At 33.8% G+C, this 16,600-nt stretch overlaps 1 protein-coding gene, 1 long non-coding RNA gene and 1 other non-coding gene across 3 annotated transcripts in view; 1 reads left to right on the top strand and 2 right to left on the bottom strand.

Moving 5' to 3' along the window:
* The window catches only part of LOC105430176 (dynein regulatory complex subunit 7), a 38,524-nt gene that overhangs the window by 17,130 nt on the left and 4,794 nt on the right, over positions 1-16,600 (top strand). Inside the window, exons 2-3 of the mRNA XM_011643581.3 lie at positions 12,086-12,439; positions 12,866-13,283. Of these exons, the coding sequence (XP_011641883.2) occupies positions 12,086-12,439; positions 12,866-13,283 (772 nt within the window). The remainder of the gene's footprint in view (positions 1-12,085; positions 12,440-12,865; positions 13,284-16,600) is intronic.
* LOC148934557 (uncharacterized) lies at positions 9,762-15,447 on the bottom strand. The gene is made up of 3 exons (XR_016141300.1): positions 14,420-15,447; positions 10,158-10,205; positions 9,762-10,083 (listed from the first exon to the last, which is right to left on the bottom strand). It is a non-coding gene; the product is annotated as an uncharacterized LOC148934557 (long non-coding RNA).
* On the bottom strand, positions 10,314-10,432 carry LOC148934558 (5S ribosomal RNA). Its single transcript, XR_016141326.1, has one exon. It is a non-coding gene; the product is annotated as a 5S ribosomal RNA (ribosomal RNA).

The raw sequence follows: 16,600 nt of genomic DNA, 5'->3' as shown, positions 1-16,600 counted from the left end.
TGACCATCCTGCGACGTAATCAGCGAGAGAACCCGCGCCACCCATCCACCCTCGCTCACCCTCTTTCACGTCACCCCTCGCTCTCCACGGATATCCCCCCGTCGTTCGCGTTCGCGCTCGCCACCCGCGCACTTCCACCCTCTCGTCCTCCTCTGCTTCGGATCTCGCCACGACCCATCCTCTCTTCGCGCTCCCTACACATCCTCCCCCCCGGCATCCCTTACACACCGACTGCCTGCTTGCCATGGCATGCATCTATCCGGACGTCTATCTACCTATCTATCTCGATGCACTGGGTGTCCGTCCGAAAACCAGCTTCCATTTCTCCGCTTGAATAAACGCGGAGAACGGGGAGAGCGAACATACTCCCTCCCTCTACGATTGCAACGATGCGAATCTACTGCTTCTATCGTACTTTAACTTAAATCTTTAACTTGTGCTAAAGATGCCGGTTTATTGAATCGCTCGGATTTCGTACAAATGCTTTTTACATTTTGTTCAAGAATTGAAATCAACAGCTTTAATATATTCTGTATAATAACAATCGTGGACTCTTGTTATATACTCTTGCTATGTATCTGTTACATACATTAACTGATTATCATTTGATATATAAACATGTTTCATTCATGTATATAATTCTCTATACAGCTAAGTACATTTGCAGAATTATATGTAGTATCATTAGATATTCATATGTAATTCATACAATAACAGTTATGATTTATATATAATTTACGCATAATTCATAAATTCTTATAAAATTGTTCGAAATGCACGCAGTAATCCAATTTCAGTCTTAACTCTAAGACTCATCACGTAATTGAAACTGACATTACAAAAAAAACAAATACTGTTAAGAATTTTAATTCGCAAAACTGATGATTATCAAATTAGTGATTCATTGAGCTTTAAACTTTTTACTTTGTCTTCCTGTCAATCCAATATTTGAATCTTCTGTTTTTTAACTTTTTTAATTTGTCTTATTCATATTACAATAACATTATTACCGATCGCGCTTTATTGTCATCCTATTTTTATATCTTTACATATTGATATTATATCATCATTGATATTATATAATGTAAATTAATAAACAAACTATGTTCAAACATCATGTATCAAAACATTTGTATCAAAAGAAATGCATTATTAGTGTCTCATATTACAACTAAGAATTACAAAGCACATCACAGGTGTAAATAAGTTAATAAGTATTAAATGTAAGGTATAAAACCGAAAAGCAGGTAGAATTGTATTGCAATGTATTGTATAGCGTTATACTTAAAAAAATGAGCGAGAAATGATATAAAGGAGCTTATAGAGATGAGATTTAGAGATTGAGATTAGAGATAAGTTAAAGAGTAAGATTAAAGAATGAGAGATGAATGAGGTTAATGATTCTATATTGTAAACTAAGTCCCCTTCTTAGCTATATGGCTAAAGAATAAATAAATTCTATTTTATTCTATTTTACAAAGCACATCACTTATTATCAAATGAAAAAAAAAAAAGTTGAGCGCAATAAATTATTGATGATTTATGAATACATATTAAAATCCTTATAAACCAATAATGATAATAAATTTCTAAGTCACATTTATTATTGTGATCGTAGAACAGATTCTTTATTTTTTTATTTCTCTATGAATTTTTATATTTTCTTTGAAATGTTCTTTATATTTTCTTTAACGAATAACAGGTAAAAAACAATACAATTGGACCCATGTAAAAATTTTCTTTTAATCTTTGAAAATAAATGCGGTTAGAAATTTTCTTGTATGTTTCATGATTTATCGATTTTTTCTCATTTCTAAAAAAAAGGTATGTTAAGTCACTATTCTCGAAGTCCATTGTTGCCATTTGGCAACAATTTTTTTTCTCGCTGCGCTTTCATCATGGAAATCGCTTTGATAGTTATATATTGTATGTATCAAACATACAGTGTATCAAAAAGTTAAAAATGTAATAGTATTATATTAATTTCCACTTTGTTTAAAAAATTATATAGCGTGCGTGATGTACTAGGGGAAAATTGGCAAATGCGTACTGGTCTCCTAAATCATACCACTAATATTTCATATTACTTAAGTAATATTTAGTACCAAAAACAAATAAAATGAAATAAATGAAAAATGAGTAATATAAAAAATAATTTAACAGGTTACATCTTTGTTTTGTGAGAGCTAATAACATTTAAAAAAAATCAAGTATAACTAATGTTAATTTTTGGTGAAGATTCGACCGATTACCTAAATCGTGTTTTTTTGCAGCATGTTACAAATAAGCTTATATAACTATAACAAATTAATTTGTTATTAATGAAAGATTAAACATGCAATAATAGGTGGCTAAAACATTAACCTACAATTTATAGCGCTCATATCCACGTACAAATCAGTAATAAGTATAAAATATAATAAAAAATAACTTAGTGGTACGTATTCGGTAATTCTTCTTACTTTTAAAGAAGATCTAGTATTTTTAAAAAAGGTTAAATCGATACTTGAAATTATTGTTGCACTTTTTCCGCGATGCTGATTGATCGTAATTTTTACGATAATAAATCTTAAATACATTATTATATATAATCTTAATCACATTTAAATTAAACTGTCAGAATATATCGCATCTGCTCGCGACACGAAATCATGCATCAATGTATCGAAAGATCGAGATAACATGGAAAAAGTGCAATTATAATTTCAAGTATCGATTTAATCTTTTTTAAAAGTATTAGACATTACAGAGGCGCGCTATATTATAATTTTTCAAATAGAAAGAGTATTAATAGAATATTATTACATTTTTATCTTTTTGATACATACAACGTATGTAACTGTCAAAGCGATTTCAGCGATGAAAGCGCAACAAGAAAATCAAATGGCAAAAATGAACTTCGAGAATACTAATTTAACATGCCCTTTTTAGAAGTGAGAAAACAAATCACAAAGTACATAAAAAACTCTTAAAAGGATTCAAATATTGCACTTTTATCTGTCAACCGTGAAAGATTTCAAAGAAAACATAAAGATTCATAGTCTGTTCTACGATCATAATAATAAGTTTGACTTAGAAATCTATCACTATTGTTGACGTAAAAGGATTTTCATAAATCATCAATCAAATATTCTATTGCGCTCCAATTTTTTTTCTGCTATTCTTCATTATATAAAAGAAAATATTCAATTTAAAATCTACGCTGATTTCTGGTTATAATAATTAGTTGCGTATCGCACGCGTGTACGCTTACAAAAGTATACAAAAAATTAATAAATTTTTAAAATACTTATTTAACAAAAAATGCATATATAAAAATATATGAAAACGTTCAGATTACAATTACTTCTCAATCACTTTCGTTATAAGAAAATAATTTCAATATACAAATTCATTAGAAATTTTATTACTAATCGTCATAAATTGATCATCAAAAACAAATACTATAATAATTATAATCAAATTTCTATTTGTGAAGGATGGGCATCTTCACACATACGTTCGAGAATTGTGCGTGATAGAAAAAAAAGGGTCGGTAGACGAAAGCGATCGAAATTTCATTTTAATACCGAAATCCCGTGGCACATAATGGCCACTTTACTATGCCTCTCTTTTCATTTCCCTTTGTCTCTTTCACTCTTTATCTCATCCTCGTTTTTTTTTTTTTCGCGAAACGCCGCGCTGCGAGCAATTACGGATGCGAGAGATGCGAAAGCGGACAGTGAGAGCGAGACGAGGACGAGAGGCGATGTGGGAATACAGCGGCAGTGTACACGTGTATCTGTTATTGTGATATGGATGTTAATAGGTTAGGGGGTCTCCGGAGAATGTGGGGTGAATCACGATTTCGATAAGGGTTTATGTTCCTCCCTCTCTCTCTCTCTCTCGTTCTTGCCCTCCCGTGCGTCCGCCCTCGCCCACCCTCACCCACCCTCGCTTCCTCCTCTTCCTCTTGCTCTTCCATCCCCTTCCGCGTTCTCTTTCTCTCTGTATTACGCTGTTTCTCCCTCTTCTTCCGGTCCGCTCACTCATTGAAAACCGGTTCTAGGAACTTTCAACCAACCAACCAACCAATCGACCGACCGACCGACCGACCGACCGACCGACCAGCCAGCCGGCCGGCTCGCACTCGCGTGTTCATATGATAGTAGTGGCACACATGCATGAGTCCCGTAAGCGCGTGCCGGTACGTATTTTATAGTGCAGACATCAGAACACGTGTACCGCTCGTTAGAGTACAGTGAGTCCCGATCGCGCCGCGTGTACATACGTTACACCGCTATACATAACGTTCGGCGACCGGTACTCATCGATAGGCGGCAGATTTTTGGGATCTTTTCGATACCGTGACACGATGAATTTTTTTTTCACGAGGTACAGCGGAATTGCTAACAAGTCAATTTATGTTCGCAGTGCGAGGACGAATTGCCGAAAGGGTTGCTTAAGCATGCCGGAAGTGGGTATCCGGTAATTTTGGGGCACTGCGAAAGGCGTTTTCGACGAATACTATATATACATACTACATATGCACACGCACACGCACACATACACACGCGCGCGCGCAAGGCGTTTTCCACCTCGCGCACTTACACGCGCGTCTCTACGGGGACGGGCGAGGTAGTACATAGGCTACGAGCAGAGGCTAGGTACTATCTAGTATGTAGTAATACGGGGTACTCTCCCTCTCTCCCTCTCTCCCTCTCTCTATCTCCTTCTCTTTCTCTATCTCTCTCTCTCTCTCTAGGTACGTGCGCGCCGCGGACGCCAAATAGTGGTTCGCATATTCAGAGATAGCGACGTCGCTCAGCGCGATCGCCCCTGATTTAGGCCCTCGTCCCATCCCTCTCTCTCTCTCTCTCTCTCTCTCTCTCTCTCTCTCTCTCTGTCCCTCGCATCAGTTGCTCCTGCTCTCTCTCCTTCTCTTTCTATCATTCTCTCTCCCTCTCTCTCTCACTTTAGTACTCGCGAGAGCGAGCTCTACTCCCCTTCGTCACCGACCACGCTTCTCCCTCGGTCGCTCGCTCCGTCGTTCCATCTTCCCTCGCGAGCTCGTACACAGGCACACGAATGTGTATATGAGGGTTTGCGCGCGAGCGCGCACGCGAGGCACATGCACGCACACAGACGTTCGGGTCCACGGATAACGTCCTCGATACGCCGCGCGGCACCGGCGGCACGACATCGAGGCGCTCCGAAAAGCGCTATCTCGCAGCACCTCGCTCGAAGCCTCGACTAATCAGCGCTTCGATCCGTGCTTTCGAGCGTCCTACTTTGATCATCGCCCGGTTCGCTCGTTCCCTGTGAGCGCGACGCTCGTGTAACGATGCTGCACCGTGTATAAATCCGGAGATCCGCGATCTGCGCGACAGTCTCTCTCTCTCTCTCTCTCTCTCTCTCTCTCTCTCTCTCTCTCTCTTCTTTGTCGCGAACGCGAATCGCGAGCAAACGCGTTCGTCGACGACGAGATACGTCGATGAGAGAGCGATATATTTAGACGGATCGCGACGGCGTATACACTTTGGACGTCCATCTTTTACGATTCACCTCGACGAGCGCGCGTCTCGTGTTACCATTCGAATCTATCCGCTTTAAAGCACGATTTCGTCGCGCTTAACAACCTCGCGCCTTCGTTACCGCGCGCCATTTTGCCACGCGCGGTTTCGCGTTGCCCGGGTCGAGTTAAAAATCACGAACACGATGAAATAGGTCAACGCGTTGACGAAGAGATGCAAATTCTCGAGAAAGCGATAATTAATTACAAATTTTCAAAATTGCAAGTATAATGTTAGAATATATATCTCCGAATAAGACGATAATTTTTATCAAAAGCGAAATTCCATACTCACGTAGTGATGAAAGAGAAACGACGATTAACCGACCATAAGAGCAGAAGAGAAGCAAGAAGAAGAAAAGCAAGAAAATCTCAAAATACTGCGTTTGTAATTTCCACCCAAGTGGCTGTTAAATCCCCGCGGGATCTATTTATCATCTTGCTGCGCGCTTGGTATATTTCGTAATATGTCTGTTCATACGTACGAAGGTGCATCTAGCATCTCTTAGTCCAAGAGTTATAAATTACTACTCGCATGGCGCGAACGAATTAATACGCGAGTGCGGGTTCGCGTAAGTTCGTGGTTGAGAAACACTGTGCCAGCTGCCGCGGCGCGGTGGTATCTCCGCGTTGTCTGCTACCTCACACCCTCGTCTTGCGTCCCACGTGGATGCCGGTCGAAGGGGTCGCGCGGAATGAGGGTGACGCGCGGGGCCGTGGCGGCGCGGCGCGGCGCGGCGCGGCGCGGCTCGGCTCGGGTGACGAGCGGGATACGGGGGGGGAGGACGGAATGACGGCGCGGCGCAGCGCGGCGAGGCGAAACGAGGTACGGAGAGAGACGACCGAGGGCAACGGCGGTGATGAGGGAAGCGCGAAGGGGAGGAGACGGAAGGGAGGTAGGTTGCTTCGGTATGGGTTGGGTCGGGTGGTCAGAGGGGGCGGAAGTGGGCGAAAGGGTCGAGGGATACCGCCGTTGCCCTCGCCGCCACCCACTGACCATCTCTCTACCCTCGTCGTCGTCGTCGTCGTCGTCGTCGTCGTCGGCGTCGTCGCCGTCACCATCGTCGTCGTCATCTACTACGCGCCTGCAAAAAAAAAGTCCTTCTCATATAGCGTTCCAAGACGCGACGAGATCCGCGAGAAGCGAAAGACGATCGCGAGACACATCCGCATCTCTATTCCGCGAAAATTATGTCCACGAGAATTATTTCTTGACAATTTGCCGAAGATAAAAAATTGAAGAGCCGAGAAAGAAAAAGAGAGAGGAAAGAATGGATGACAGAAAGATATCGAGAGGAGGATGGAAAGAGAGCGGTCGGAGGGAGCAAACTGTTTAAACGCGATCACTGGGACACGCGTTGGGACGCATAACGTTCGCAATATATTTTTCTTCTTCCTCTGTTTCTATTACTCTCTCGCTTTTCCCCCCTCTTTCCCTCTCTATCGCCCTACAAAGTACGAAGAGAGAACGAGAGTGCGGCGTTCACGTTGTACGGTGCAATAAATTCTACTCGTAGATTATAATACAGTGGCGTAGGTCATGGACCGAGGACGATACGCACGCCACGCCACGTGCTCTCCACGTTTGCTTGTATACATTCTATCTCGCTCCGTTTCACAGACCCTACCGCTCACGTCGACGATTACTGAATGTGTTCACGTATTTACTCTTTGGTATTATTATTATTATTATTACTTCTCTGTGGACTGACACAAGACATAGCGGATGTATTCATGTGCATTATCTTTCATCGTGAAAGAGGATCTCTTGGAATGCGGTGGTTGCATAATTATGCATATACTATGTGACCAATGAACAATTACATAATTTGCTATTATACCGACAGGATAGAATACATTTATATTTTTGAAATCATAGAATTCCAAAGTTATCACTGGAGTTACAGAATTTACCATAGCTTGTATCAGCTATGTTTCGTATTTTAACTGCAATACTTGTTGCAAGAGGGCAGTAGTTTATGGCTTATATCACTGATATGCGGTCATAATTTATTAAAATACAGTCTCTTTAGATATAATAGAGAAAGAGCGACATGTGTTCACATGAACTAGAAGATGTAAATCATATTTTTTGATATTGCAATAAGTATAATAAAGAATGAAAAGTCATAACTGAACAGTTTAATATTTATGGAAATCTATGCCTATTGGTAGTAAAGCAATATTAAAAGATGTGAGACTGAAAATGTTGACAATTATAATAAATTTTATAAATAGTATTAATAGTATTATAAATTTAAATATGTTTAAATTTTTAATAATTTTTGTCCAACACTAATTTAGTTAAAAAAAATATAAAAAATATGAATTTCTAAATATGTTCTATGTGTAATCGAAAGATTAGTTAATTTGTTAATTCTATTATAAATAGGTTTACATAAGACATTATTTGCGATATGTGCGACATCTACACAAGATGCTAAAACTACAAACCAGTATGGACACTTTGCGTCGGTATATATCTTTGATTTCTACACCACATGACCATTCTGCCATATTAATAAATAAAGAAATACAGACGAATATAATAAGAGTTTTACTTATGCTGTATATAACTGTTTATAACCTGTCTAAGTTCTATCATATGTTCGTGTTTAATTACATGGAAGTCATCTAATAACATGACCTGCGCGAGTGAATCTACATAAACCTGTATTCTATTGCTGAGTACCCACGACAGTACTGTTTATATTGTATTAAAACAGTGATATATTTTAGAGAAGTGTTGTAAAATAGCTATATATACTTATTAGTTAGTCAATAAATGAATATTATTATCATCGATGAGATACTATCAGACCGTCAATTCTGGGCAAATTTTTGTAATCATCAAAGGAAATAATCGAAAAGTATCGACTATTGATATAAAGTTATAATCTTCATCATAAATGTCTGAATAATAAATTATTAAATTCATGATACAAATGCTTCGTAAATAAATATGCATACTTATACTACTATAATATCATTGCTGTAAAATTACAATTTTTTTTTCTATAATTATCATGTTTAGATAATCAAGCCCAGATGATAACTATAAAAGTATAGTTTTAAATAAAATTAGTTTGTGCAAATTGTAAATATGTATACAATAGAACCTGGATTATCCGAGCTCATTTTATCCGACACCTCGATTATCCAATCACTTATTATTGTTTTGATTAAAGTTAAGTTATTTGGTTAAGTTTGGTTATTTCGTCACAGAACGTCGGAATTGATGATGGTGTCTAATAGTGGCGAGATTACAAAACAATGTTGCAAGCTCTGAAGGTAACAAACTGCTTAGGATATTCAAAGCAGAACATCAGTTACTTCAGAACTACGTATATGATAATATGCTTCATATTTCATATAGCTTGATGCCTTTGACTATATAAATGACTATATAAATATGGATTGCTGGTAGCTCACTTCACTCGTGACGCCAACATTAATTTGGACAGTGGCGCTACCATGTCCCACGAACTAAAATGCGTGACGTCATTGAAGCGTGAGTGATTGATCAGTGCATATCAGTTCATATCAGTCCATATTATTTCATTTGACGAGCATATACGAAACTTACATATTTTTGAAAATCATAAATACGAGTTAGTTGATTTCATGAATTTATTTAAACGTAATAATGTTAAAATATCGTACTTCGGAGCGTGTGAAACAAGAAATAAACATAATTCTTTCACTCGACACATGTTAATAAAAATTGTTATATTTAAAGGACAATAAATAATATTTTTATATATTTTATATCTGTTTTTAATCAGTACAGTCATAATTTTATAAATTATTAAACTTTTTATAAAATATTAATAAAATATATCCATTCGTTTACGGAAATTCTTATTTCATTTTTGAATTATCCACCATTTGGGACACGGGATGGAGCCTAAATCTCGAAATATCTCGATCCAATGTGGTGACAACAGGCTTTTAACATGAGAAAAGTGAGAGGCTAGCAGTCCATACTTGTATAGTAAAGGTTCGATACCATCTTGTTAAATATTTGATAAATCCACATTGTCAAATGTTAGATGCAAAATTGTTTAAAAAAAAAAACAGATTCCATGCATACCATTTCACAAAGGTACAAAATTTATTACCACAAGATTATGCAGAATGAGATTTTGTACATGGCTATTAAAGCAAGAAGGAAATCACCTGTACACATAACTAAAAACACGCTATACTATACTTCTTGAGATATTTAATTCTCGACTTATTTTGCGTATACTAGTAGAAGAGGAATCTTCTTATATATATATAATACATACTAGACATTACAAATGTCGCTGTGCGCGCGCTATTTAGAGCAAAAATTAATATAATAAAAATATTACTATATTTCTAACTTCTTGATACACAATTGTCAAAACGATCCTCTGTGAGATCAATGCAATGACAGCTATTCACGAAGTTAGCACAGCGAGAGAACCAATCGGCATCGGGAACACTCAACACTCGAGGGCACACGGTACCTACAATACTTTTCCACTGATGTTTCCGAACGCAGTCTATGAATATGAATACACAAAAATAATCTAAGTATCACAGATTTGTTATATAGGAAAAAAAATGTATCACTTACCAATCCGATGTACAGAATGACTTATTCTGCAATATAGCTATGATGATTCTGTAACACAAATAGAATATTTAAATTAAAACAGCGCTCAAAATAATCGATATTTCAAAAGATAATTATTGAGATATGCATGTATTCCATTATCATTTTAAAAAAAAGTGACAACGTCACACGGTGTTCCCAAGCGGTCACCCATCCAGGTACTAACCGTGCCCAACGCTGCTTAACTTCAGTGATCGGACGAGAACTGGTGTTTTCAGCGTGGTATGGACGTTGCCGAGTGTAGTTGATATATGAACTATTCAAATACTTTAACATGTAATTATTATAATTATATATGTAATTATTTAAATTCTTTGGATTTATTTTATAACATAATATACATAATATTTCACGCTTTTATAATGAAAATTTGTTTATTTTAAATAAGAATCGAAATACAGAATATATATTTGATTATATTACATGTGTATTTAAGGCTCCTGAGTACTCAGCTGAGAACTTCGCGTTGACGTACCGTTGCGATAAAAAATAGAAACTTCATTCATCCTTATTCATCTTATTCTTATCCTTATTCATCTTTATATGTTCATCTTTATAAGTGACGTGCGATATTTTTTATTGCGGCTATTTTCGTTCTTAATCGTGCAGACTTGTCTTAATCGTGTGACTTGTTTCGTACTTACCAGATTCATAAAAATGGGCGGCAGTAAAAATTATTTTCGGACATTATATGTAAAAGCATTTTTTTCAACACTTCTTTCAACAGCTGTCAAATCGTGTGTTTTCTGTCTAAACAGCCTTCATTTCATATGCCTTTTTACAGCTATTTACTTTTTTGACTATTAGGAAGGGAAAGAATAGCAGCCGTCCATTTTCATTTCTTAAAGTTATATTAGGTGTTATTTTCGTCAAATATCTCTTTATTTGCAAAACTACCGCAATAAACTTTATTGTGTCATTTCTCGCCTATGACGTCACGATTCCAATATGGCCAGCCGATGACTACTCAGGAACTTTAAGTAAACAGATTGCTACAAAATCAAATAATGAATATAGAGAATTAAGAATCGCATTCAAGCATAAAGTGTTTTTTATATAATTATGCTAAGGAAATCGAAAGTTATACTGTGATATTTGTGCTAAACTAATACAATTCAATAAGAAAATATCTGATATTACAGATTTCGGAAATATGGATTTTTAGAAGGCATTTGGATAAATATTACTTAATATAGATAACTTATTCCTGAATCCTTAATTTGTGACTCAGAATTTATTTTAAAATCAATTTCGAATTTGAGCCAAATCTAAAAAGCACAACTTGAATATACAATTATATGGCTTATAGATAATAGATATAAGAATAAATTTAGAGTGCAAATATAAGAATATACTTATATTGTTGCTATATATTGCTATATTGTCAAGAATTATTTTTCATAATTTCTATTGTTATTGTTTTTCTAAAGGAAACGTTAGCAATATTAGTATTATTTAACATAATTGTTCTACCATAATTGAGAAAATTAGAAAAATCATAAAATAGAGGCTCCATTTAAAATATCTTTCTTTTATTTTTTTATTACATTTTTCATATTATACTTTTAATGTTTTGACGATATAAATTTAGCATAAATTTAATGCAAGTCTCAAAATAAGTTAATTCTGAAGGGACTAACTTCTAGAAAGTTCAATTCTATGATAAACCTCTGATTTTTAATAATATTTTATCAATATTTATATGTATAAAAACGTTTTTTTCAACTCCATTTTAGATTCTTATTAAGTCAAGAAAATATTATCAAGAAGGTGTTTCATTGTATTATCTTAATATTTTTAAACTAAATTGGGTGGACAATTATTAAAATGTTTATCATATCGTTAAAAATGTTATTATATTGTTTAACAATCAATGATTTTTCTTTCAGCCTGAACACTTATGTTCGCCGACATGGGTGTTACATTTTCAGAAGGGCAACAGTTTCGAGTGCGCCACGCTTTTGGCAAGTTTACTACTAGGGCAGGGTTATAATGCATTCGTGGTGAATGGATATGCATCACGCGAACAAGTCCTTTGTGACATGACTAGAAGAATTTGTCCATACTTGCCGAAAACAGAACAAACATCACCATCAACCGATACCCCTAAGATTGCCAAGTATCAATTAAAGGCACCACCTGATTTCAGGAGTCGATTTCTTTTAGAGTTAGAAGATCGTGAGAGAAGAAAAGCGGAAGCAGAATTACAACGACAGAAAGAAGAACAACAGAGAATGATCGCTGTATGTATACACAGAAAAACGAGTTACCCTTTTATATTATTTTTAATATGTTATTCAATAAATGTTTACTAATTGTTTGAGAATTTTATATAAACTTTCTTTTTCCTCCTTTCCCTCTTCCTTCCTTTCTGTTCTTTTCTCTTTCCCTCTCCCCTCTCTTTCTGTACCTTTCCCTATTTTTCCCTATCTAATACATCAACACAATCTCTATTTTCTCTATCTAATACATAAATCTTATCATTTAATATGTGATATATAATCATATATGATTTTCTAGATAAAAACATAATTTTCTATTACAATTTGAAGATATAAAAATTTTTTAAATTTTTTTCTCCTTTTCTCTTATGCTTTTTTAAGTTTTTCGCCAATTATTTCAATATGTCAATCAGCATTGCAATTGTTAAAAGTCTATTGGTATTTTAGGAATTCGAACGCCCACAGTTAGATAAATATTTTGGTTATCGAATACACGCGTGGGTAGTTATCTTACCAGAAGATAAAGGTATGAGACATCAAGAAATTGCTGAACCAATTTTCGTCGAAGCTTCTTCTGGCATGTCTTATAACCCAGCCGATGAAGAAACGAATTCGATATATTTAGGAATCGAAAGCATTTGGAATGACCAGAATTATTGGATGAATATGCAGCCACAAGGAAAAGGCTGTACTGAAATCAATTGGGACTTGAATAGGATTGAACTCTGGGAGCATTTGCTTCCTGGTGAGCCACAAATCATGCAAAATGACAAAGACGAGATTGAAGAAGATATTAGTATTGAACAAAACAAGCATTTGGATATGCCAACTTCGTATGTGAATGAAATCTACATTGACAGTTCAGGTATGTAAATAAACAAAAAAAAAATATATATATATATATATATATATATTTTAAAGTATTTGTGCATTTTACTTTAACGATATAATCTTCTCAAAAATCAAAATCTCAAATCAAATTTATCAAGATAAAAAGTAGACAAAGTCAATAAAATTATAAACTAATCAAATATTTTAATAAAATTAAATTACAAGTAAATTTACAAATGATAAATATCATTAATAAATTGATTAATATTATTAAGTATGAATTCTGAAACACTTTAAAATATTAAATATAAAACATTTTATATTAAAATAGAAAGTAAGTCAGAATTTTCACCTATATGATGCATAGCAATAGAGCTGAAATTACATTAATCTGTAACATACAAAGTACATTCGAATCAAAATAATTAATACTTCAAAGACTATTAGTCAGTTCCTTCAGTTTTTTGTTAAAATATTTAATAAAAAATTAAATTTTCAAAAAAATAAAACATATAATTCTAATCTAATTTTTTTCTAATCTAATCATAATAAAAAACAATGTAATATTGTAATATTATACGAAAAATTTAAAAACTTTTCGTATAATATTAACAAAAAAGATTCTCTGTATTATAATAATCGGCAATAACAAATGAGAATCAGTGCGATGGAATTTTTTATTATTAAATTGAGTTAAAATTGAAAATACAATTTATGCACCGTCTACAGCACTGACTTTTATTTATCCCTTTCATTTTATCCCTATCATCCATTATTTTCATATAATTTCAATAAAGGAGAAGCTTTTTTACATTAAGCTAGTATTTTCATTTTCAATCGCAATTTGTTTCTATATTGCTTAACTGCTACAAAAAATAAAGTTGTTAAAAATATAATCAGCGTACAGAAAATACTTCATTTTGGCATACGTATTTTATTTCAATTTTTGCAAAATGTTAATTTAATAAAAGTAAGTGTAAAATTAAAATAACAAAAATAGCGAACGAGTGTAATGCATATCATAACCATACCACGGACAAAAAACTAATCCATAAATAACAAAATCAGATTAAAATAATTATAGTTGTTTCGCTAGATGTTCTCTAAGCTTCTTTCTCTTCTCCTCAAATTTTTATTGCCTCTTTGCTATATTCATATAAATTCACTTACACTGATTTTTTTTTATATATTCTTGATGTTCTCTTTCATACTATTACTACTACTATTCCTTATTCTTGGCTGCCTAATGGCGTCGATACACGTCGATGGCCACGATTCAATTAAAAAAAATATAATTTGAGAGAAAACGGTGTGAGCGAAGATCGAAGAAAGAGCGTGATGATTCAATACAAAAAAAAAACTTTTAAGTTATGGGGACAAAATATCTGATCCGCTCAATGGCTCAAGAAAGATTGTTCTTTATATATGATTTTACTACATCAAAACAAAAGAATAATGTCGGACATATACGCGAATAATTTGAAAATGCTATTAGATTGGCTGCACTTAGCAGAGAAAGCAGCTTTGCAATTGTAAAAATCTTTGATATGATTGGTTTTATTAATTCCTCGTGGACCTCTAAATATATAAACCAATATTAAAAATATAAACCAATCATTAAAAAATTTCACAACAGTTGCAAAGCTACTTTTTCTGCTGAACGCAGCTATCAACTCAATTCGCTACACTACTTGGATCCGTATCAGACTACCAACTGTGAAAGCTGACTTGAAATACAATCAAATTCTCATTACAAATACCTTGAAGCGTGTGACCAATCAGAACAAGAAATTTTATCAATTGACCAATCAAAAAAATGCTTTAAAGCATGTGTAGGATTAAGGGTGTAGTCCACTTGGTGCTACAAATGCTTCGAGGCATTTTTTGATTGGTCAATTCTTAAATATAATAATTTCTTAAATAAAATTCTTCGTTCTGATTGGTTAATCAAACGCTTCGAAACTTTTGCAGCGCTAAGTGGACCGTAGCCTAAATTGATAGCCTATTTATGCTACTAACCTTAGGTTTGTTTTCTGTTTATACACTGAACTGCAGTAAGACTTTCTATTTCGCTTTTGTCAAACTTTAAATATATTTCTATTTCATTTTAAGTACAATGAGTGTACACTAATTCAATTACAAAAAAAAAAGACCGCTTGTTGGTTGCATCTGTGTAATTCATAAGTTGGCCGTACTGTTGAAATATTCGCGCGCTTAATATTTGCTTAAGATCACATGTGTTTTGCTGTGTAAAGTGCCATATCATTCTTTTATTTGTGTTATATAAAGTCATAATGAGTCCTGTGTGGAACTATTTTTTTTAATCAGAAAAGAGAAATATTACTAAATGTAAATTATGTTCTGAAGACGAAAACTTTTGGGACACCTTCTAACCTCTTGGCACATTTAAAAACAAAACATTTGTTTGCATTTAAGGATTTGTTTGAAAAAAAAAAAAAAAAACAGAGGTAAACTTATATTGTTTTTAAAATTATAATAAATATTGTAATATACAGTATGTATACATATTTATCATATATAAAATTATTGTATAAATCATAAAATTTGAGAATAAAGTTTGTTTTATTATTTATATGATGCAAACATAAACTGTATTAATTTGTTGAAACAAAATTAAAAAAATGATAAAATTTGGTCGATATTTTAAATTAAATAAAGAGAATTAAATAAAATAGTAAATAAATTAAACATCATATATAAAGTTATTTTATATACAAACATTATTTATAAATACATTATTTCATACAAATACAAATATGTTGCCAATTTAAATATTGCTTGAGGAACATTGAATAATTTAGAATTCTGAATAACCATTCTTGAGTGTATTCAAGAGTATGTCGATATGATATTATCTGTCGATATGGTATATCTCTTGTTACATTATATATTATTATTCATAATCAATTTTTATATTTAAGATTATTTTAAGTATATACTTTAAACAACCAAAAAATCATATTTGCATTTTAAGTATTAATTAAGACAATGATCTTGAAATAAGAACGGACAAAATCTCATTTTTTGATTGTAATCAAATGCTATGTGAATAATCAAGTTTGGCTGAGAACAATAAAAATGCAATTTTAAATTGGATTGAATATCTTTTTAGATATATACATTTATCTAATATACATACAAGATAATAAGAAATATATTACAAATTAATCCTAATTTTTACAATTATGCAAACTTTCATAAGACCCATTGTTTAATAATAGCTTTATATGATAATATCAGGCACTGTTGTAAGATTTTTTAATATATTATTATTTTTTTGTTCTTTCTCACTGGATTTAAGTATATAAAACTCATATAATCACACTAACA

This window comes from Pogonomyrmex barbatus, unplaced genomic scaffold (assembly GCF_055798465.1).
Source record: "Pogonomyrmex barbatus isolate J1 unplaced genomic scaffold, ASM5579846v1 scaffold9, whole genome shotgun sequence".
Classification (NCBI taxonomy): Eukaryota; Metazoa; Arthropoda; class Insecta; order Hymenoptera; family Formicidae; genus Pogonomyrmex; species Pogonomyrmex barbatus.
Note: the sequence above shows the minus strand (reverse complement) of the source record. Positions and strands in the feature narration are given on the sequence as shown.